This window comes from Engraulis encrasicolus, chromosome 3 (genome assembly GCF_034702125.1).
Source record: "Engraulis encrasicolus isolate BLACKSEA-1 chromosome 3, IST_EnEncr_1.0, whole genome shotgun sequence".
NCBI lineage: Eukaryota > Metazoa > Chordata > Actinopteri > Clupeiformes > Engraulidae > Engraulis > Engraulis encrasicolus.
The window spans coordinates 16674301-16698855 of record NC_085859.1 but is presented as its reverse complement, the minus strand read 5'-3'; the positions used below and the strand labels follow the sequence as shown (position 1 = coordinate 16698855).

Genomic DNA, 24555 nt, shown 5'->3' with positions numbered 1-24555 from the left:
TGAGTCGAATCGTTACCTCCCGAATCAGAATAATGCTAATGTACTGTAACGGAGGCTAACTAGCGGAGTTGGTGTGGAATGTTAGTAAACCTCCCTCCTGATAGCCTCATACAGTGTCGATGCTGTTGGGCTGGGGACCGGTCCTTTAGTCCAGCGGTATCGTATGATGTCTCCCATTGCTGTACCGTTGTAGTTGATGAGGTCCGCGCCCCAAGGGGGACGTTCAGGTGCAGGAAGACCTCTGTCACACTTATACCGTGTGCTTTACTCATACAGCAAAGGGGAAAAAATAGCACATGAGCCACTTATATATAGTGTGTACCATAGTCTATATAATATATGTATGAATCACTTTGCATGTTTCAAATATTTCCTTTTCTATGGCCAAAAAGGAGACCCTTAGCTGCTGCAATGAAGTTTGCAGTCGTAGCCCCTTACCAGACACCATCCATGCCACAGGGATATTGTAATAGTCAGTAAAAAAACTTAACTACCTTGTACTGCACCACTGTGACACTGCTGTTGTATTGCTCATGCTACCCTTGACTTGTCAGTACCCGGTGATGCCACATTTTTCGGCTAAGCCCTTTCCGAGATATGACCTATTCTAATGGGGGCAGCGTTTGTTTACATTTTTTAAAAAAATTAACATAGACCTACTCTAAATATTTTCCCATAAGGTACCGCTGTTTGCTAGTTGTCTGCTGATGTTGTATAACCTTTCGGATGTTTTTGGGAATAAATAAAAAATGTTTTTATGAAATGTAAACAAAGAGCTGCCCCCATTACAATGACCAAGATCTCGGAAAAGGCTGAAGAAGAAGAAAAAAAAACCTCAGGTACTGACAAGTCCAGGGTAGTGTGAGCATTACAACTGCATGTTGAAATTGACCAAACTGGTCCTTTAAGTAGGCCTTGTGGTAATACATTACGACTTGGTTATTAACCATTCTGGTAACAGCTAATTCATAACAGGGGTTTTGTCTTAAGGGGTTAAGCTGTGCCATAATGAGATATGGGAGATGATGATGGGCCCTTTCAGCTGATTTTGTCCAGGCAGGCAAAGTTGTTAGAGCTTCATGTGACGCCCGTCTCTATACATGGGTTCACTGTGTTTATCAACACGCTATTGTAAGGAGGCGCAAGACACTGGCAGCCAACCACGTGAGCAAATGTTTTGACTGACAGCGGTTTCCAACAATCAGAGGTTGAGTTGTGCGCAGCTAGTTTCCTGCAGTCAGGGGAAAACAAAATTTAGACATCTCTATGGGGAAAACGATCAAATTTCCCCGCTGTCACCCATAGCCACAACAATTTTGGGGGGACTTCTCCCTTTTCAACATCTCGATGGCAGATGACAAAATGACGTTTCAATTTCGCTTTTGCAAGATATTGAATTTAAACCTCTGTCGCCATCACATCATTATGAGGCTAAAAGTGCTTGAGGAGGATGGCAGTTAGTATATCGGAAGGAACCCAAAGTCTGCAGTCTTATGCCGTGTCAGGTTATTATCAGTGTTGTGATAAGATACGGTCGGGTTGAGATGTTTCAAACACATGTGCTGCTGTGTGTCGGCCACTGTTCCACTATCAGGCCGGGCATTTTCAGCGAAGACCGGTCCGCCAGATGTTGAGAGAGACAATGAAACCTGTGACATCGGCTATTACGAGCTATTTTCACCCCAACAGCCAAAATGAATATGTATAAACCTGACTCAGAGAGGTCTGCTGTAGCGACATGAACCACTGATACCATCCCACTGAGGGGAGGACCAAGAGAAAATCATCAACAATCCACCGGGCAAATGCCCTGTATGCCCTATGGCCAATCCAGCCATGCACTGAATGAATCTCAAATGTTTCCGCTATCTCTGACGATGACTCCATCTGACCTTGGCTGTCTTAGGAGGACTGTAAGTTACTGTCTGATTTAGGACACCTGGAACATACAGTCAGGCTGACACAGGGTTTGTAGCACAAAAAAATGTGAAAAAGGAAACAAGAAGATAGATAAGAAGAAGGGCTGCACAGTGCAAGACTGATAATGGCAGACACACTGGGCTGCATCTCAATGTAGATACTAAAGTCGTTTCCTACAGCCTTTGTCTTGTCCACTCTTCCCTTCCCGTCGTAGGAAAAAAATATGATTATTATTATTATCATCATCATCATAAACTTTATTACAGACTCAAGGCCCAGTAGAGACATGACAGTACATACATCATTCATACAATACATTACACATTCATAGTACAAATAATAGAAAAGAGAAGCTAAGGAAGGCACTCATAACAGTGTTCCCAGATCATAGACATGTACCTTGCAGAACTACGACCATCTAATTAGATTAGATTAGATTGCCGGTAGATTAGATTACTTTTATTGGTACCCAAAGGTAGATTTGATTTGCAATCAAGTGATCTCCACTTACACAAGTACAAGACATTTAAAACATTTAGAACACACAAAACATACAGTGCTGGCCAAAAGTATTGGCACCCCTTCAATTCTGTCAGATAATACTCAATTTCTTCCAGAAAATGATTGCAATCACAAATGCTTTGTTCTTCATTTGTTTGTCTTGCAATGAAAAAATTGTTGTGGGAAACTCATTGATGGTTATCAGAAGTGATGGTTCGCAGTTATTTTATCTAAAGGATGTGCTACCAAGTATTAGGCTGAGGGTGTCAATACTTCTGTCCGGCCCATTTTTGGAGTTTTGTGTAAAATAATCATTCATTTGACTTTTTTTCATTCTCTTTTGTGTTTTTTCATTGCAAGACAAACAAATGAAGATATTAATAACAAAGCATTTGTGATTGCAATCATTTTCTGGAAGAAATTGAGTATTATCTGACAGCATTGAAGGGGTGCCAATACTTTTGGCCAGCACTGTAAGCATTCCACAATGAACTTTTAGACAACACCAAAAGCAATGCATCCTATGGAAAAAATATGGTGTCGCATGAAGTGACAAATAAGGTTTCCTCGCTGTGGAACTTTCTGGGACTTTTTCAAACATTTAATAATCTGATCTCATTACAGAAAGTAATTTCCAAATTATGTCCTTTTCAGCAATTGAATAGCCTACAAACTTTTCGAGACGTCAGGCTGAAGCTTCGACTAAATTACTTTTGACATATACTCACATACAGCCTTAGCTGTTTTTTCTTTCAAACTCCCTCCCCAAAACAAATCTGTTGATGGCAGGTTTAAAATCACTAGTGTTGTGCATTGGCACTGCCCTCACGATTCGAATCGATTACGATTCGGGAGGTAGCGATTCGATTCGATTCAATTCTACAATGCATTGCAATGCATTACATTTCTACTCAAAGCAAAGCAAATGTTTCATCAGTCATGATGAGGCAATACAAGTAGTCAGATACTAAATAACATTTTATTGGCTGTTTTCTGTATCAGTCTTGCAGTTTCCAATGCCTTGAAGTGCTTTTATTTAATTCAACATTCATTTGCTCCTGAAATATCCACGGAAGTAATTGAAACTTTGATTGAAAAATTGCCGCACCAATTATGGAACTTGCCGTATTGAATTGAATTGTCCGTGCCCCGCATTGCATTGCATTGCCGAATCGATTATTGTTGACACCACTAAAAAACACACTATTTTATATCCAACTTCCAGGACAGTATAAAGACATTGCTGTGCCTCTGGGCACTACACTACGCCTTGCAGACGCCCATCCTTTATGAACAATATATTTGCAAGGTTTGTGTCTTGCGGTGCCTTCTACGGCAGGGCTATTCAATTAAATGTCAGCGAGGGCCAGTTTTTAAAATTCCTCTCAGTAACGGGGCCGAACTATACGCATGTATTATAGTTACCAACTGTCAATGAAAAAAGATAGGAGACACTTCATTGATTTGGGGGGTCCTCCCCCAGAAAGTTTTGCATTTCAGAGATGTGATTTGCTGCATTTTAATGTCGGGCGTCAGCTTGATATGGAACCTGTACTTTTATCTCTAAATTCCGAAAAACGATGCCATATTTCAAGGGGCTTATGGGGGGCCAGAATCTTGCTGTCCAAGGGCCGCATCTGACCCCAGGGCCGCCATTTGAATAGAAAGCCCATTGGGAAACTGCAACTCCCATTGTCATTGTGCCACAGCACTCCACAGCACACAAGTGAACACTGCACACAACGAAATTGCATTTATGTCTCACCCGTGCAAGGGGGCAGCCCTCAGTGGCGCCCCATGGGGAGCAGTGCGGTGGGACGGTACCATGCTCAGGGTACCTCAGTCATGGAGGAGGATGGGGGAGAGCACTGGTTGATTACTCCCCCCACCAATCTGGCGGGTCGGGAGTCGAACCGGCAACCTCTGGGATGCAAGTCTGACGCCCTAACCGCTCACCCATGACTGCCCATGTAGCCCTGTTCTACAGTGACTGGCTGTAAATGGTGGGTGCCCCTGGTCATCGTGCCACTGGCCCTTATGTTATCCGACCCTGCAACTTCTTGCCAGTAACTTATTGTCCACCTGTACAGATATACTGCTAACTAGCCAACATACAGTACCACTGTCATGCACTTTTGCCATCACATTACTTATTCCTACATAGTTTCATGAGTGTTCATCACCCTTGGATGATAAAAACATTCAAATAGACCAAAAGCAAAATACACCCATACGCATGCACAAAATTTAAAACAATGTGGGAAAGCCTTGTGTAATGGAGGTCAACTAGCAGAGTTCAGCGTGGAATGTTAAAACTCCCTCCCCAAGCCTCAATACAGTGCGGTAGCGTTGGGCTACTATGGGACCGACCAGCTCTTTAGCTCAGTGCGCTCGTACTGTGACTCCCTTTGCCGAACCGTTGACGAGGTGGCAGGTTCGTACCCCGAGGGGGACAAACTGTGCCCGTCGCACCTGCTTTAAAAATATGTTACCTGAAATGGATGAAATGCTCATCCGTGAATAAAAAATGCTTGTCATCAGTGCACTGCAGTCATATTACCCAGAGAGGCCAACTGGCGGGCTGCAAATTTTTTAGGCCAAACCACAAACCTCACGAGAGAGATTTGTGGACTTTGGAAGGGTATACCTGCTAGAAAATGGTGCATTTGCTCGGCTTATGACGTCAGGCTCCGTGAAAGCTACTCCTTCACACTTCATTGGTACAGGAGCTATAAACTGTCCAGTAGCTCATGTAGACAACGGAGGAAAAGTGCTTTGTATTATTATTCTAACCCCTGGACCAGCATCTGGGCTCAAGATGCTTGTGGGAGACTCTCTATCAACAGTATCTTAGCTCGTTGACAATACCAAAATATTTTGTTGTAACTCCAATCCGACATCTTTGTATACACTCATGAATGATGGCCTCTACCGTATTTGCACCTATGCTTCTCATACTTGACCCTCACCCCCCCGCCTCCCCAAAAAAACCCACCTCATGCTGTCTGCACATGGATTCTTTTTAAATGTTGCATTACTTATAAACCAGGGTTAGTAACAAGCATTTACTGCTTACCAAACCACCCAAGACGCATTCATTCACAGAGCAGGCGTGACAACAAGATACAAGAAAGGTATTTTTATTATTATTATTTAAACATATGTACAAATTATTTACACAAATACATACAATATCTTAAAGGCACATCGGAATTGACACTTCTTAAAAAGACCAATCAGAGACATTTCATTCTCCTTCTCCAAAAATACTGTTTCACTGCTTGTGGTCTAAAACTTCCTTCAGCAAGAGAATGAATGTGTGCCCTATATAACAATAAAGGCTGTGGGCCAAGTTCATAAATTAACCTGACTTCAGTGCATTTGTTTTTCTTTTCTTCTTCGACATAAATAAACACTTACAAAAATATTATTTTTAACATGTATATTTTGGTACACAAGGGATTGTGTAAGATTCTGATCGGAGGTCGAGCAGTCAAGTATGAAAAAGAATGACATGTGGCTGCGACACCCTCACCAAGCCACCTTTCTCTCTCTCCCCCCCACCCAAACTCAACCGAGATGACCCAGTCGGCAACTCTGGGTCCGCCCGTGAAATTGCTCGTTTCCCCCCACATTTGCTCCACCCACTGCATGTAGTGGCTTAATCGATATGCCAAATGACTGGCAGTGATTGGCACCGCACCACCACGGGTGGAGCAGCATTCGGAGGGGAAAACCGTGCACTTTCATGAGAGGGCCGGAGGAGACGACTGGGCCAATCCATCTCCAACGTGACCAGTCTCTCAGTAGAGTGGGAGGGGGTGAACCCTACCAACACCACTAGCCATCACCCCTACCCCCCAGTCCCAGCCTGCTCGCCTGGCTCAGTGCACCTGCCCGCTCCTCCCCATGGCATGAAGCCCCTCTCCTGGCCGGCTGAACTGAGCACAGCTAGCTAGAGTTAGCTACAGTAGCTAGCGCAGGGGGAAGATGGGGCTCTGCTTCAGGCCATGGAGGGAGGGACAGTCCCACCAACCAACCACAGTAACACACATGCATGTATAAAACAACCACATACACATACTACACACACACACACTTATACAAAATCACACATACTGTACACACACACGTACGTAACCAAAAATCACCCACACACATACACACACACGTATACATGTATACACGTCCACACACAGACATTCATACAGATGCCAAGAGGGTGTGCTGTTAAGAGGGGTCACTACTCCTCCACGCGCCCCTCAAAGTGCTCTGGGTGCATGGTCAGCAGCAGCAGCAGCAGTAACCAGGCAGACGCAACCTCCTGCCTGAACACCACCAGATGAAGAAGTGCTTTCAATCTCATACTTGGAATCTGCAACACACAAGGGGAAAAAGGAGAGAGAAACATTAATTTAGACCGATGCTTTATTTAAACAATCTCAAATGGATTAAATAATTTGGAACAATGGATTAAAATCATTTTTGGTGTGCTTGAAAGTCATACTGTAAAACTACATATTCTGAATTGGAAAAAGCTCTTCCAGTGTTGATTTGCGCAATGGACACAACGTACCTTTTCCTTGGCTTCACCTCCCAACCATCTCGACATTTCGTGAAGGTCAGATGCTTTCCAGGTGCGATCTCGTTGTCCGACGGGTCTTGCAGACAGAATGTGTATCTGACAGGAGACACCAATCAGATTAGCCACCACGTAACATACAACAAATCGACACAGTAGAATAATGTAGGCAACATTCAATTTGACCAGGTGTTGACATGCACACTAACTTATTGGTTGCCAGTTCTGCACCGGGTGACTCTTAATATATGAATGTTTAATATATGTGAAAGAATCTCTATGTATTTATGCATATATGCTACAAAACGCCTTCATTTCCTTTGGGATTAACACATTTTGCTCTAGTTCGTATATGTGGTTGTTACATTTTTTTAAAACTTTCAATTAAAAACTTACTTTTTCTGGCTTTCCCCATTTTTGACGCGGATCCGTCGGACCTGCAGCGAGTGTTGGGCCGGCTGGGTGTTCCAGGCCCAGAACGAGGTCTTGATGCTTTTCCACATGGAGGCAAACGAGTCCGCTGGTCCTTCCCAGCTCAGCTGGATCTTCAGGAGCTCACCGATGTCCTCCTCCACAAACACCAGGAACGTGTTGGTGAAGTTCAGGCCCACTTTGTCAGGTCTGCAGAATAAGAGGAGGATGGACACCAATAGACATTAGCCAGAAGAAGAGAAGGTACCAATAGCCTACTAGAGTCCCTCAAACTCAACTGGTGCTCTTGGGAGGGTGTAATGTGCAACAAGAACGAAAGAAAACACCCTGTTCAAATGAGCCGTTTGTCAGCTGTTTGCTTCAGTTACAAACGCTCTGATGAAGGCACCATGGACGATACAAGGGCGTTGGTGATTTTTAATGTACTAGCCCACTGAATAGAGATTGTTTTGGACTTGTTAAAAAAAATCAACTGAAGTGTCTGGATCAAGGATTTTTTCCCCTTCATTTTTGTAGACACATTAGCCACTCAAAATAATCATCCATTCAATAAAAACAGGTAAATGTGTCACTCATACAGCATTAACATCTTAAAAAGAGCAAAACAATACTACTATATTTTTCCACTTACATCTCCACATCCATGTTGTGCGAGTCGTTGTGCGCGCCGAGAAGCTTGATCTTAAAGATGGGCTCGGCATCGTCGGAATGCTTGCGGTCGAACACGTGCATCTTCATCTGGTAGTGGAAACCTGTTGGAGCCCAATTAGAGTTCATTAGCCATAAGAAAATAACACAGGAATGAAATCCTAACCAGAATAGATCTTGGAAAAAAAACAAAACAACAGTGCAGATCTCAAAACGATGGAAAAATACATGTAAAAACTGAGCACAAATCACACATAGGGGGGTGGGGGCAGGGGTGGCTCTACCCATTTGGGGGCCCTAGGCAAAATATAGACATGGGGCCCTTTTGAATTACTTTTGTGGGTATTTACCATAGCAGGGCTGAGTGTGGGGGGGCGGGGCGGTGGGGGGCTATAGAGGGCAGAATGATGGGGCCCTAGGCTAATTGCCTAGTCTACCTATTGGTAAACCCAGCTCTGCGTGGGTGGGATGGGAAAAAAAATGATGAAACATACCTCCAAAGGGTGTGTCGGCGCGGGTCTTGAGGTACAGCTTGCTGTTCCTCCTCTTGCGCATCTTCTTGGCGTTGTAGCCCATCTGGTTGCAGCGGCCCTTGCGGCAGCTCAGACAGATGCCCTTCTTGAAGCGGCTGGGGTCCGTGCACTGGTAGGCGAAGCTGGTGTGCTCCTTGCTCATCAGCGAGTCCACAAACAGGTGCACGGCTCTCTCGTGCTCGCACTTCAGCACATCCATGAAGCCTGCCATTGGAGGAGGAGAAGAAACAAAATCATCCAGTTAGTCACTCACAATGCATAACATGAAACCACAAGAGTTTCTCCAAGTGAAGTGTCCATCCATGCCTTGCTAGGACGAGTAACCCCTGAATTTACCCTCAGGGATCAATAAAGTTACTATACATTTTTCCAAAGTGTATCCAATTATTAATTACACTTAGAACTAGTTATTGGAAAGTCTTCGTTGAAATACGTGAAAAAAAAAATGTGGGTGTTTCTCGTCCTAGACAGGCTAGAACACTTCACATTGAGAAATGCCCCATAATGCAACACAGCCCCATCAGGATTTCCACTGGATTCTGGAGGCTGTTGCACATTTCAACAAAAGCTGTGGTCTACAAAATAACTCTTGCTCCTCTTGAAGTCCTCATTACGGTGCTTATAAAAACCAGCAAACAATTTGGAGGAATTTCTAAACTGTTTGGTGGAGGAAAACCCTTCAGTTAGAATCTTTTTTGGGGGGGAATGATTATATTGGTTCTATAAAATGGACCATCTTGAAAGGGACTGTTTTTAGGGAGAGAAGAAGTGTCCAAACAAACTTACTTCCTCCAGCGTAGGCCACCACGTCCCCCACTGAACAGCCCGGCTGGACGTCTCCTCCGTTGGGATAGATGTCGATGTCTCCAATGGCCTGTTTGATGCCAATGCTAACCCCCAGGGCCTCCCGTGTGTACGTGTGCAGCACATCTACAAAGTCTGCATCATCCGGAGACAGCCGCCGTGCTGACTCCACTCCTTCAAACATGGGACCTGCCGGATCCAAGCCTTCAAAAGAACACCACAAGAGTTGTTAATATATACAAACATGGAGATGACACTCAGTATATCCACAGGTTTCAGAATATCCACAGGTTATTCCATAGGAGTCATATAGGATACAGAGTTGATCATGGAGGTGACACTTGGTTTTCGCAGGTTTCAGTTATTCCATAGGAGTCATAGGATACATAGTCATTGGCTTGGAAATGGACTGGGATTTTTTTTTTTTACCTGTTATTCTTCCGAGTGTGCCATTCACAAAAGTGCCCGCATAGCCTGCGATGTGGGCCCCAAGACTGTAGCCGATGAGATGGATCCTTTCCAATGGTACATAAGCCTCCTCCTGAAAATTCCAAATGCAATCAAGACTTTACTAACACAAAACGAATCAAACAAAGCAATGAATGAAACGTGTAAACAACCAAATCCAAACCACATCGGTCCATCCTTGCACACATTTACGCACACACTTGCGCACGCGCACACACACAAACGCATACACACCTGGAGCCAGTTGAGCAGGTCTGCGATGCTGAGCCCGACGCGGCGCGTGTGGTTGACAGCGTCAGGGTAGAGCTGATGGGCGAAGTTCAACCAGTCCACGACGAGAACGTTGGCCTCGGGTTCCCGCTGTTGCACCGCCGCCACAAGTTTGTGCATCCAGCTCTCGAAAATCCCACTCATCTACAGGTGACAGAAGAGACACGCCTCACATGTCAAACCTCTTGACAACTGCTCAAACATTGCTCTGGCAATTGTCCTTTCAGCCCCTCACACAATGTTCGTCTTGAAGTATAATAAGTCAGACACATCATGTTTATCATCTAACAACAACATCTAGCCATATGGAAGATGAAGAACTGTACGTACCGTCCATCCATGAATGATAAGGATGGTCTTGGATGTTGAGTTGAAGCCACACTCCTTCAAACCCGCTCTCTTCTCCGGGTGCAGGATACATCCTTCCTCGTCGAGATCTAATGACTTGCGAAAGTCATATTTGATCTGCCCGTGGAGCTCATAGGGGTCGTTCAGGAGTTTCACATCCAATTCTAGAATGTTTGGAGAACATTTCATTTAAGACATGCGGTGTGAAGTCATTTCCCCCCCTTCACCACTCGAAGGCACTCTTAGGTTCACATTTAAGCGATTATATAGGTCACTCACTGCCAAAGCAAAAAGGAAATTATAATTCTATACCATGTAGGCTACCAGAGTTTCAAACATCTCGCGTGTGGTCGAACTGGGTATTTTAACAGCTGCATGAAGACTGGTGCGGTGCTTTGGCGGTAGACGTGCATTTGCATGGCGTCTCACACTCGCGTTTCCATATTTCACCTAACCCACAGATTTCAATCTTGAACTGAAATCGATATCAGCCGGCTTAATGGTGTGGGTGTATTTTTAAGGTCAAACATGCGTAATTCGCCTGTAGTAGCTACTACAAGGGGGTTTCACACGCAGGCAATGTGAAAGCCGGGAGTCCCATTCATTTTTAAAAATCTGCACTCATACAAAGGGACAGCACCCGGCGCACGGGCTCTATTCAGAAACAAGCCACGAAGACAGCGCTTTAAAAAGCGACATTAACTTTCTCCAGTAGAACAATGACTTTTAACACATCCAAGCAATTCAGATAAAAACACACAGCAAATACAACATTAAAAGCGACTGCACAGTTACTGTCACCATGATTCCCACATGCAAACATCTTAAAAGAAAAAACATTTTCCCCGATTTTGCAGGGTTGTGAAGGAAAAGAGAACACCATCAGTGCATTACCTTCTTCAAGTGCATTCTCGTTTAGTCCAGAGGAGGAGTACGCGAATGCCGCAGAAAAATAAATAAGAAAACTAAGTAAAATGGTAGTGCTTTTCATTCTTTGATGCGCGCCAAAATGGTTGATTTGGGATACGTGTCCTTGAGTGTTATACAGAAATGGACGCAGAGGCAGAGGACGCACAGATCTTGTTACTAGCAGCGAGCGGAGCCAGGAAAATGTTTAAACCTGAATCAGGTTGCTCATTAGTTTTAAATAGTTCCAGAGACCCTACATCTGTCAGCTGATCATCGCCCCATCTGTTTCCTCTTCTAATTGGTCAAGCCCCTGGGTTTACACGGAAAGGCGTGGCAAAGTGAACGTTGAATGAATTGTAGTATTTTCTCACGTTGCGTCACTTAACTCCTTCACGCACTTCCATTAGAAAACAAATAAAGCCGCACACGGCAGGGAGTGCGGTGACGCGAGAAGAATATTAACACACCAAACCACACAGCCTCAAACATGTCAACACGCAAACCGCACAATATTTACTTGTGTGCTGAGTTACTTTAAGTAAAAAACAATAAACACGTCCCTTGTCCGTGCAACCTTCTGTAGTGTGTGTAGGCAACAGGTGTAAAGCTTTGGTCACACTGCTGCCCACTAGTCTACACTGTAATATTTTTAAAAAATCACTGTCAAAGTGTATCAGTCAGCTGAAGTTATAAGAGACACATTAGGGATGACATGAGGCTACAGCTCCATCTATGCCAGTGTCTTTTAGAAGCACACTGCCACATTTATTTTAAGACACCCTTTCCCCCGCTATAAAAGTGACAGAAACACAACCACACAAAACACGCAACCCAGATAAAATAACCTAAATTTGTGCATTTGTCATGGTTCCCAGAAAAGAAACCTGGTTTACTGTGTCTAAATACAGAATTTCAATATTAAGAAATATGAATGCTATAATCACATTATCACGTGCGACTAGCTCACATCATTTAAATGCTCTTATACTCTTATATTCCTAGACTAAAAGTGGGTCAGCCAATTCTATTGTAAGGGGGTATGTGTGTCTGTGCGCAAGCGCACACATGTTTGTGTGTGTGTGTGTGTGTCAATGGGAGTAGGCCATCCTATGTATACTGTGTGTTCGGATATGCATATGAATTCAGCCTCGTGCAAGCTGTGGCATACTGAGGGCTGAGGAGCTGCTGCATCCCCAACCACCCCCACCCCCACCAACCTCTTTCCCGGATCAGATGTCTGTAGTCAGTTGGGGGGGGGGACGACGACAAGTTACAAGTGCTACCCGGATGGTTTGATCTGATAGCCAGCCACCATTAACCAACCAGCAGCCCACACAACCAGTAGCCGAGCACTGCACTGCCACGCCCTTATCATATCAACGGAAACAGTAGCTTATCTGGAACACGTCACTGCTACTACACTACAGTCACCTCCACAGACAGGTTATCGTAGCCTTGGTGTACAGGCCTCGTAAATCTAGCCTGGCTTGCTACTTAATACAGGAAAAAGGTCGGCGTCTGTGCCAAAATTTTGCTTGGCTTGCTACTGGAAAAACCGAAAAGGTTGGCGTTTGCGCCTAGACTTTTGAGCCGTGTATTGCTTGGTGCTTCCGCTCCCAAAAAGATCACAAGTAAAGCTTCATAAATCATGCCTGGCTTGCTTAGGGGTGCCACCAGAAAATTTGGGCCCCACGAAAAACTAGAATTTTTGGGCCCCTGTCAGTGCAGTCAGTGCTTGGGCCCTTAGAATTTGTAACCCCCTCCCCCAGCAGCACCCATGTTGCTACTTCATAAAGGAAAAAGCAAAAAGGTGGGCGTCTGCGCTTAGACTTTTTAGCAGTGTATTGCTTGGTGCGTCCGCTCCCAAAAAGTAGTGATCACAAGTAATACAAAAAGGAATGTAATGAAATGTAATGCAAGTAATGAAAAAGGAGGCGCACACAGGGCTTGTGTATAGAAAGACGTATATTGCAGCCGAAAAGTTGCAAAAGAAGTCAGAGGCTAAAACTGCAGCAACAGACCTTTCGGACCTAGTCCATTTTTTCAATGTCTCCAGTCCAACTTTTCTCAACAATATACATCTTTCTTTAAAAAAAAAGATTTTTTAGGGGCTTTTGTGCCTTTATTAATAGGAAAGTGGCTATGAAAGTGTTTATGACAGGAAGTGAGTGTGGGGAGAGAGATTGGGAAGGATCAGCAAATGACCCGGGCCGGAATCGAACCCGAGTCGCCAGCTTAGTAACCAAGTTCCCTACCGTTAGGTCACGGCAGGGCCACAATATACATCTCTCAACACAAGGTGTGTGTGCGCCTCCTTTTGATTACTTTAACTGGCTTGCCACTTGCCACATAGCCTATGTTTCATGATCCGAATGACAAACTATGTAGGTCGTGTTTGTGTCCATATGCACTCTGCCCACGTTTCTAGAGAGTCCAGGTTCAGTTTGTCTGGTTTGGCACAAACTCAGACACTGTCTGTTTAATGACGGATCATAAACCAAATCTGTTTGGGCTGGCTGGACCCAAAAAACAGACAAATATTGTGAATTCTTGCGAATCCTCTTGATGTTGCGCACGTGTGTGTCTGTGTGTGTGTGTGCCTTTGCGGTATCACAACATGTTCCTATTGGCAGCCGGTGGGACTAGTTCCTGCTTAGAGACAAGGTGAGAGAGTTCACTGTCCAGGAGTAGACCCCGTGCCTTGGCTGCATACCAGCCCCGCTGGACATCAGAGAACATCACACACCAGCACAGACACAGACACAGATACACACAGAGTAGGCCTACCTTCTGCACCAGGGCCGGATTAAGATGGCATGGGGCCCCTGGGCTACAGGTGTCTGTGGGGCCCCCAGGAGGTAAATTTGTATACAGTGAAAGTGAAAGCGTGAAAGCCCATTGGGAAACTCCAACTCCCATTGTCATTGTGACACAGCACTCCACAGCACACAAGTGAACACTGCACACTGCACACAACGAAATTGCATTCATGCCTCACCCGTGCAAGGGGGCAGCCCTCCGTGGCGCCCCATGGGGAGCAGTGCGGTGGGACGGTACCATGCTCAGGGTACCTCAGTCATGGAGGAGGATGGGGGAGAGCACTGGTTGATTACTCCCCCCACCAACCTGGCAGGTCGGGAGTCGAACCGGCAACCTCTGGGATGCAAGTCTGACGCCCTAACCGCTCACCCATGACTGCCCTAACCGCTCACCCATGACTGCCCTGTATACGTACACAGTAGCCTTGGTCTCATTGCAGGGCCAGCCCCGGGCTGGCCCGGACAAAAGGGGGCTGACGGTGATCTCATCAAAAGGGGGCTAGGTGCTAAAGATGGCCGCCGGGCCAGGTTGTGGGGCTAAGGGCCGATTTCCCTGGCCCGTCGAATTCGATGGGCCAGCAAGCACCGCCGAGGCTCGGAGGCGGGGTCAACCTCTGTGTAAAAATGTGGCTGCATGGGGGACTTATCGCTAAATTCTGGGCAAATTATGGTTAAGCATTAGTTTGGGGTGTTTGGCTTTCTTATGGCATAATTTCATAGGATGCAACCTTGGCACTTCTGTTTGTGTTTTTAAAGTTATTTATTCAACATAACTTTTTTGTTGTTATCGGATCATGGGCACCACTACACTTAAACTTGGGATGTCATAGCTAAGTCATGTCGGCTTTTTTCTGCTTTTAGCCGCCAACTCTTGTGCCATTATCGTGATTTGGCATGCTTTCCACTGGACACCAATAAAAAGTGTCTCACAAATACTCACACATGACATTTATGTCGGCTTATTTAGCTTTTGCGCTATTATCGCCGAAGGTCTGGTAGGCTATATCGCACGTTTCAGACTGATCGCCAAACACAGTTTGAAATTTACACAAGGGCTTTAATGTCAAATGGATGGAAATAACATGAATGAATAGACAGGTGGCACGCCGCAACGAGGGGGTGTGTCGCTATGTCCGGGGCTATGATATAATTTTCTATAGCAACTGATGAAGGTGCTATGTCTCAGGGATTTGGTCTCCTTTCACATGGTAACTTATTCAATTACCTGCACATTCATGTCTCGCTATGTCCGGGGCTCATGCTTCTGTGCGCGATTGGGGGGATTAACTGGGCATGTTCGCACGTCTCCTTCTGTTCACTCTCAGTTGTCGAGCTGCTCGTATTTTCATGCGTCTTTGTCTTCTTAACATGCGCTGCGTCCCATACAGCTTCTGAATCGACAACTTTGCCATGTAATAAAACTGTTCTTGAAAGGCAAGCCATTTTCTTTGCAGTTCTTGTCGTCTTTGTCCGTAGGCTACGAGCCAAACGGCGACCTGCTCCAGCAGAGTTTGCTCCATTTTATTCTCCTCCTTTGTCGTTCTGTTGTTGTCCTTCTGTGATTTGGGGCGAAAGTGGGCTGTGCCCGACTGACGTTTCACAAACAAGGCGTGTACCTGAATGTGCCTGGGGTCGGCTATGAGTCCGATCAGGCAAAAAATGGCCCGGGCCGGCAGCTCCGAGCCGGCCACTCTCCTGAGCCCCGGGCGGCCCCGGGCCGCTGAAGCGCGGCTAATGAGACCAAGGCTAATGTCATAATTACGAGCAAGGAATCAATGATGAAAATGTCTACAAACTATGCTCAACAGAACAGAGGATTTTTCAGCATTCCATCTTTCTCCACAATTCTGCAATTTTTTACTTTTGGCCAATCAGGGGCCCCCGGCAGGTGAGGGACCCTGGGCTGCAGCCATACCTAGTCTGTGTTTTAATCTGGACCCATTCTGTAATTGCATTCTGTGTTGAGGTGCGACACCTTTGCATGTAAAGTTGTGCTCCTCAACGCAGCGGGAAAGCACTTTTGTCATGTGACCAGGTTCGCACAGTTTTCCCGCTGTATCTGGAAATTTCTGTTGCCATTGCCATTGAATTCCTGTGCTAAACTTGAAAATGCTCTGCCATGCCCTGACTTAAACCATGCCTAAATCTAACCTGTCACAGGGTGTTGTGGAGTACAAGTTAATAAGCAAAGTCGTAATGCACAATCACGATAGACGGTTCAAGTCGGCATGTTATCTTGACGGTATGTTATGATGCCATGTTGCCCCTTTCAAGCTTTTGATGGAAAACTGGCTCGTAGGCTTACACACATCTTTTACTAACTAGTGAGTTGGTAAGTTCTAAATAACTTAATGTTGTGGTTGTGAGGCATTCGTGGATGGTAGATTGCATGCATGCTGCAATCAATTGGGTGTCTTACTCAAATATCATTTCTGCAAAACAAATGAAGTGTATGGCACCAAAGTGTTGAGAATTTTACTGCACGTAACTGTGTGATATTCCTGGAAAAGAGCCGACTTGGAACAGTGACAAGTACCGTATGAACACTCACTATACTAAAAGTCATTTAGAGTGGCTGAGACTTTGGTTAAACTGCTGGTCAAGTGTGGGAGTTTTCTTGGAGCTTGTACTGTAGGGGGTAGTAAAAATGGCATGATCTTTTTGAATGCCTAATTCACTTCACTATCATTATAGTGATAGTTTACTACACATTGGAGTCTGGTCAAATGAAACTTCAATCTTCTGTGCCAACACATGTTACATACACCAGTACAATTTGACTTTGACTTTGATTCCCATCAAAAAACTGTAAAAGGGTCCTTCTTAAGAAGCTTTAGGCTTGCCCAGGATTGATCCTCACCACACATACCACATGCCACGTACTTTCAAAGTTCCAATTTAAATTTTACACCAAACTATCCCTTTAATTACTCTTTATAAAACCGCACACGGTCACGTTTGTATCGGAGGAGATGATGGGTGTGACTGGCATCGGATAAAGGCGGGTGTGGCGCCGGGTTTTGCCATCGGCTTGTTATTTCAAGGTGTTGTGCCAATAATCCACTTTTGTGAGAAAATGACAGATGACTCCATTTGGCCCTTTATAGATTAACAACTTAAACAAAGGAACTCTACAGATCAACTTGTTAGTAAACTGCCTTGAAATGATTTGATGGTTGTATTGGGGAAAAACGTGTCTGATCTGAGGTGATCTGAGGGCCAATGAAGACATGGCTTCAGAGGCATACACAGAAGGTACATTTAAATAGCCAAAACAAACAGGAAATCAGAGTGCTTCTGGGTCTTCACATTTTTTCTTGGTGCTCATCGGTGTAGGGCAGTTGTGTAGTCTACTTTTTAGTGGTGGGTAGGCCCTATACTGTATTTTTGAGCATTTTTTGAGGTGGGTATACTGTATATAGTATTTGTGCTATTCTAAATAGTGGATCAATCAATTTTAGGTGGGTATACTGAAATCCCTGAAATTTTGAGGTGGGTATACTGCGTATAGCTGCGTTCTACGTAGAATACACCACTGGTATAGGGGGCTTTCAAACTTGAGGCACTCAACGTTACAATTTTTTATTTATTATTTGGCTACAAAGCTTACGACTTCCGGCCCTTATGGCCTTCTTCAGGGCGTATCCCTACATTTACTAAGTAGAATGGCTGATGGCAGTCTAGAGACCTTTCAGGATTCACTCTGGCCTCAGTGTCAATATTATTTTCACGAGAAAATGCAAACGCCCCTCACGTGTAGACATACGTATGTTGTGTCTAGTTGTTTGAAGTTCCCCCTAAAGCAGATGTGTTTAAGACTGTTGTCACGTGTTTATATTTTGTTGTTTATTCTATTCCACAAGAGCTCTCAGAACAACAATAACAACTCTTTTTAAGGTAAACTTGCATGAAACGGTTTGCCAATTCTTGGAAACCCTAACATTCTCACGTGCCACTTGTCTAGTCCGGCAGGATGTGTATGTGTGTGTGTGTGTGTGTGTGTGTGTGTGTGTGTGTGTGTGTGTGTGTGTGTGTGTGTGTGTGTGTGTGTGTGTGTGTGTGTGTGTGTGTGTGTGTGTGTGTGTGTGTGTGTTTGTTGTACATGTCTGTATCAGTGTGTTAGTGTTTTTTGACAACACCAGGCAGGCAGGCTTGTGTGTGTGCAATTCTTAGTGTCTTATTTATATGTTTAGTTTAACTGCACATTAGAGACTGGTCAAATGCAATTTCAAACTTCTGTGTTACCCTGTTAGATAGATTTTTGACAATAAAGTACACTTGACGACTTGAAAACATAAAAAAGTGTTTTACAGTACATAGCTTGGCTAGAAATAATTCAATAAAAAAGGGATGTAGACTAATTAATTATTTCTCAAATATTGTACTATGCACTGTGAGTTCACTCTTGCACTGTGACTTCACACTTTGTTGGTCACTTTGCCATGGCTGCTCTGTGCCAATCAGCTAAGGCACATGTGATATATCACTGGGACACTTTTTCTTTGTACACTTTATACTTTTTTGTGTGTGTCTCTGGGTGTGTGTGTGTGTGTGTGTGTGTGTGTGTGTGTGTGTGTGTGTGTGTGTGTGTGTGTGTGTGTGTGTGTGTGTGTGTGTGTGTGTGTGTGTGTGTGTGTGTGCGCGCGCGCGCGCAATAAATAAATAAATGAATGAATACTCAATATAATCAATAAATTATACTCCACTCTAACATTTGAGAATGGGCGACATGAATTCTGGAAAGAGACTGCTAAGACTATTACACAGTGCACCTTTCGATTGCTGTACTTATCCAACTGAACTGAAGCAGGGGATTAGTTTGGATCTGAGACACATGTGACTTGTTTGAATCTAGCCAACGTTCAGATTCCTATGGTCTTATTGTCTACAACAGGGCTGCTGTACCCGTCACCACGTCATGTCCTAAAATAGGCCTAACAATTAAAAATAACTTGCTTATATAAAAAGAACATCCTTTAATAAAGACTGTAGCCAACAGCCAGCCACCCCATTCCGAGTTACAGAGCAGGGTTGCAGGTTGCAAAACAAACAAACAAATAACCAATCAAAAGGAACAACGGCTATGATGAAACAGAGAACATATTTAAGGGCCCAGAAAGTCAATCAAATCTCTGTTTTGAAAACAAAAAACAAAAAAAAAAGAAAGCAATAAAGAACATTCTTTCATGGTACTGAAGGTAAAAATTACTGAAGGTAATAATTAAATAAGCATATATAATATAATATAATATAATATAATACAATATAATATCATATAATATAATATAATATAATATAATATAGCACTTCCCATGGACAGACAGGAACTACTGTAGACCATTTAGACTTGTAACAACATGAGTACTTACATGTCCAAGTTAGTATCTGTCATAGGCATATGTGTGTAAGTGGGACAAGCGTGGGAAAGCATAATTTACCTGATAACCACAATGATTTTAGAATACAGCTGTTAATCTGGGCTTTGGGCATAGTATGTTTTGTAGCGCAGGTAAATATTGTGACATTCTAATACTTTAAGGCAAACTGGTTAAGCAACTGGTCTTGAGTATAGAGGATTGCATTGAAGTTTAAATCCTGTGCTAGAAGGCAACATTTGCGTAACAAGTTCTCACTTGTTGTACCTTCATCGTGTAGTGCTGACGTGCCCATGAGTAAGGTACAGGTATGTAAGGCATCTAACGGCACATTTCTCTTCATGTGCCTCATACCATTTATTGTGATTTGATTAAATGAAGGGGTGGGATTGGGTGGGCGGGACTGTCACCTGGGTCCCCACTTGTGATGTGAGTGGACTCGCAGGTATTTTTCTACTATAAACAGGCTCCATTGGAGTTGGTAACACAGGGCCTAGAATTTGGTGCTACTAGTGCTATGCCCCTGATGAAATCATTCAGAAAGTGTAATGTAACGCTTATATCTTTATATACTGTATATGTGTAATGCAACACTTTCACGTGTTTGCCCAACATATCTTTATTAATATAGGCCTATATTTTCCTCCATCATCCGATGCCAGTATCTTGTCAGCGTCAGTATCAGTCAGTGTCAGTATCTTACATGCATTATTAATTAACATGATGATACTACATCTAGCACAGTGACATGCTATTTTGAGGTGTTAATTGAAGCCATGCTGTTCTATTAAAGAGGAGCTCTTTTTAAATGTTAAAGGGACACTGTGCAGGAAATGGTCAAAAAAGGTACTGCAACTATGCTGCTTATTGAAATTGGGCTGCCTATTGCCAAATTTGATCTTTACATGAAAGTTTAATAAGTATTAAACAAATATTTTCTAGTATGGTCCAAGTACAGTCATTTTTGCAGCTAAAAATGGCTATTTCATGGATGAAAAGTGCAATTTTTCCAGTCATAATGAATACTTAGAATTTGATGCTGGTGGTAAGTATTCATGAAAAAGGTAACATTAGTGAATGGGCAGCATAAAATCTGGAAATAAAAAACTAAAAATCTCACACAGTGTCCCTTTAAGACTGCCATCAGTAGCCAGGCAGTATGTCACCCATAATTGGCAGACTCTCGCCATGAACTCTTACGAGCTCTCCACACACACAAAGACACGTCTTCATTTTACACCAGCCATGTCAAACTCAGGCCCGGGAGCCAAATCTGGCCCGCAGAGTCATTTTATTCGGCCCATGAGATCATTTCAAATTGCAGTTGGCCCACATACACCATTGATATATAGCATAATAAGACTTGAACATGAAATTTGGTGTTTCACAGGAATATGAGTGGGCCTAGGCTTGTGAAACAGCTAACAATATGAAACAGAATATTTTCAGGCACGTTTGAACTACTTTATATGATGGAGATCTGTTTGTGAAATTTAAAATATGAGTATTAAGTGTGTGTTTGCACAATTTCAGGCCGTTTTAAAAATAAACATTGAGTTTGGACCGCGACTTTGTTACAGATTTGTATTTCGGCCCTCGGTTGTTTTGAGTTTGATGCCCCTGTTTTATAGCCTGGGCGAAAAGCAGACTGTGTGGTGGAATAGATAGGACGCCAAGCTCCCTGTTTTACACAATACCAACAAATACAGGGTTTAATAACATAATGTTCCATGCCAAGACAATCCAAGGTTATTCAATTGCATATTTACAGTAGCCTAAGTCTGCTTAGGTGACTTAAGAGGTCAAGAGGTCAAATTCAGCTGGTTCTGGCCCAAGCCCCAAGGTCAAGGACCACCAGTCAGAGTGAGGTGACTGAGGAGTAGTTCGTACACGGCCTGCATATTTGTAGTAATTAACCCCTTAGCACAGAGCCTATGTTATAACCTTACTGTCACCAAAAGTGTAATGGCTACTATGACTTAATCTGTTATGTAAGGCTCTCAGTAATGTCATAGCAATGTTGTTATGATGTAGTTGAGTATTTTCCGCAAATAGTGAATAGGCCCGCCGCTGACCCCATCTACAGTAAGATGCTACGCTGTATAGCACTACTGCACTACTGCACTACTTCCACGGACCATCTGTGGACCACAGACCACTGGTTGAAACTCCCTGCACATATGTTAATGATACAAAGCTGTAGTTAATGACAGTTAATGAACCACTAATTATGCTGCATTCTCTACAGCCTGAAGCAAAGAAGGGGAACTCGCACACCGTTCTGCCGAATGCAATGTTGAACTTTTTATTGCATTAGAAAAACAAAAAAGGTGCTACCCAAGTGCAGTGCAGACGTTTCGGTCACAGTCAGACCATCATCAGTGCAACATATTCTATAGCCAACATTTCCCCTTTCTTTTTCTATGGAGATAACCCACAACAGACCTGAAACCAACACAGCTTTTATTTTGAAAACTGATGCGCATGCCCGGCTAGCCGACATATTGGAAGGACCAATTATATGCTCATGAACGCGGCTGTCAACATTCAGACAGCCTGGACGAGCGCCTGTTAGTGAGAACAGCTTGCCCAAGGGTAGTCAAGGAAAACAGATATTAATGGAAAAACCTTAAATGATCGACAAATAAAGCATGTATTTATGAACTGTTTTTTCTCTTCTAAAACATTCATAGGCCTATTTATTTGATCAATTGTATGCTCCTGGTATCTAATCTCCTACGTCTCAGATGGTGCACTGGTGCACTTCGGGCACCATGTTTTAGTGCGTAATTAATATGCCATACACACTGAAACATGAACACTGAAGTGCACAAGTACACCATTTGAGATCTAGCGTTGGATTCCTCTCATTAGAATCTCTGTAGTCCCACCAACATGCCCGTGCATTGACTTCATAGTCAGACCTGCGCACTCCACTAGGCTACTTATGCTTGTAGAACAGGGGCGCTATTACGCAGTACTTGTCTTCTGCAAGGCCTAATGAAGAAATGATGATTGGCTTAGGAGTCGGACACTGTTGCAAAGATGCCGGGCAGTGAAGAGGCGCATCATGGCCGTCATCTTTACACAGTGCATTCCACTGAAAATTCGCGGCATCCTCAAGTTCTGCAATCGCACCAGATTGCAGGTGACCAGGAACATTGCGAGCAGGCGCGAGTTTAGCTGCTCGGCGGCTAGAAGGTAAATTATCGCTTTGACAACCAGAGAGGAATACCAGAGTGCCTCCGTGTGGGGTTTATTGGGTAGTACAGAGTTTATGGACATAATTAGAATCGGACACATGGATGTCTGTAAATGAATTATTTTTCATTTACTGATAAAGCGCATTGGGTGGACATGGATTTCCTTGCGGATGCGATTCGGCTATTGTGTTCAGCCCACCTCGATTGATGCGACGAATGGTTGCATGTCATACTTGTTTAATTTAAATGAACTGTAAGACCGGTATTTAGTCAACACTTACACATCAGGTTTGTAGCCTAATGTTGTCTAGGCAAAGACGGTTTGCCGGTGGATCGCACCAACCCTGTCGAGAAATACAATAGGTTTCCAATAAGCCACCTGTCCTCTCCATTCGAGTTGATGCTGCCATTAACGGAAATGCACCACCACAGATAAGACGAGAACCACCTCAGTAAAAGCATGAAGAGGTTGACACACACCTAAGCTGCAAAGTGTTAATGTATTAGTGTAAGGAGAATATGACTACTAATCGTTTGGAATGCATTTCAATTGTATCAAAATGACTCTAGTAGACTACAGTCTAGTAGACTACTAGATTATAGGCAAGAAACGAACACCCTAGCACACCTGTTGTATATTCAACGTTTTTATCTTCTCTTATCTTGTCTTTTATCTCTTAAATCATTTTTTTTAAATAGTAGCCATGTTCTATTTATCTCATTTCATTTTTTTAATGTTATTTAATATTTTTTGTAAATATTGTTGTTCATCTAACTGTTGAGCGCAATGTATGAATTGTGTTATACATATGCAGTTATTATTATTAATAATAGTATTATTATTATTATTATTATTATTATTATTATTGTTCACCCTTGCACGGGTGAAGCATAAGTGCAATTTCGTTGTGTGCAATGTGCAGTGAACACTCGTGTGCTGTGGAGTGCTGTATCACAATGACAATGAGAGTTAGAGTTTCCCAGTTGGTCTTTCTTTCTTTCTTTCAATTATTATTATTATCATCTCTGTATATGGGTCTTGGTCTGCAGGTATGCGGCTACAGTCGTGTCTGGGACGGCGATAGCCCGGGAGATCCACAAAGAGATCCAGGCCAGTGTGGAGCAGCTGGTGGTGTTGGGGGGTAGGAGGCCTCACCTGGCTGTCATCCTGGTGGGGGACGACCCAGCCAGCCGCGTCTACGTCAGGAACAAGACCAGAGCGGCCTCCCTGCTGGGTAACTAACGCTCTTCACAACAAATCCACAACACAACAAACAAATAATAAACACGTGTAAACACATGGAACAGACACATGGCAAGCATACGCATGACAAGTGAGGTAGTGGTGCACACATCCAAGACGCAGGTGCAGGACAAAAGGGTCAGGAAACTATGAACATAAAGATGAATGTCCGCACACTTGCTCCCGTGTTGCTTTTCTTTTATTTCTCCAAGTGAACGTTTCCAAAATATTTGCTCTTCATCAGACTTCTGAGGATGAGCAAATAGCTCGAAACCGAAAAAACTGAAAAAATGTAACTACCATAGTACTAAACTACTATGACAGTGCACAGGGCCTTTAGTAATGCATTACGACTTGGTCATTGCCATTCTGGTAACAGCTAATTTATAACAGGGGCCGCGTCTAATGGGGTTAAGGATGAAAAGACCCATTTTGTAGCTGGAAATGCACTTAGAGAGTGCGAACCAAGGAAACTTTTTGACAAAACATTTGACTATGTT

At 43.6% G+C, this 24555-nt stretch overlaps 2 protein-coding genes across 2 annotated transcripts in view; one reads left to right on the top strand and one right to left on the bottom strand.

Moving 5' to 3' along the window:
* Positions 1 to 5545: 5545 nt before the first annotated feature.
* lipg (lipase, endothelial) lies at positions 5546 to 11636 on the bottom strand. Its single transcript, XM_063194845.1, has 10 exons — positions 11401 to 11636; positions 10489 to 10670; positions 10123 to 10302; positions 9850 to 9961; positions 9403 to 9624; positions 8578 to 8820; positions 8067 to 8187; positions 7400 to 7624; positions 6998 to 7102; positions 5546 to 6796 (listed from the first exon to the last, which is right to left on the bottom strand). Exons 1-10 carry the CDS (start codon positions 11495 to 11497, stop codon positions 6784 to 6786), a joined length of 1500 nt encoding a protein of 499 aa, XP_063050915.1. The 5' UTR covers positions 11498 to 11636; the 3' UTR covers positions 5546 to 6783.
* An 11043-nt stretch (positions 11637 to 22679) lies between these two features.
* Positions 22680 to 24555, top strand: part of mthfd2l (methylenetetrahydrofolate dehydrogenase (NADP+ dependent) 2 like) — a 24143-nt gene continuing 22267 nt past the window's right edge. Inside the window, exons 1-2 of the mRNA XM_063193423.1 lie at positions 22680 to 22810; positions 23863 to 24047. Of these exons, the coding sequence (XP_063049493.1) occupies positions 22680 to 22810; positions 23863 to 24047 (316 nt within the window). The remainder of the gene's footprint in view (positions 22811 to 23862; positions 24048 to 24555) is intronic.

Bases quoted from the DNA above. Each gene is read 5' to 3' on its own strand.
- lipg (XM_063194845.1), bottom strand. From the start codon at position 11,497: ATGAAAAGCACTACCATTTTACTTAGTTTTCTTATTTATTTTTCTGCG. The intron at 8,821-9,402 runs GTAAGTTTGTTT...CTCCAATGGCAG, and splicing joins GGTGGCCTACGCTGGAGGAA to GCTTCATGGATGTGCTGAAG. The intron at 7,625-8,066 runs GTAAGTGGAAAA...CTTATTCTGCAG, and splicing joins CACAACATGGATGTGGAGAT to ACCTGACAAAGTGGGCCTGA.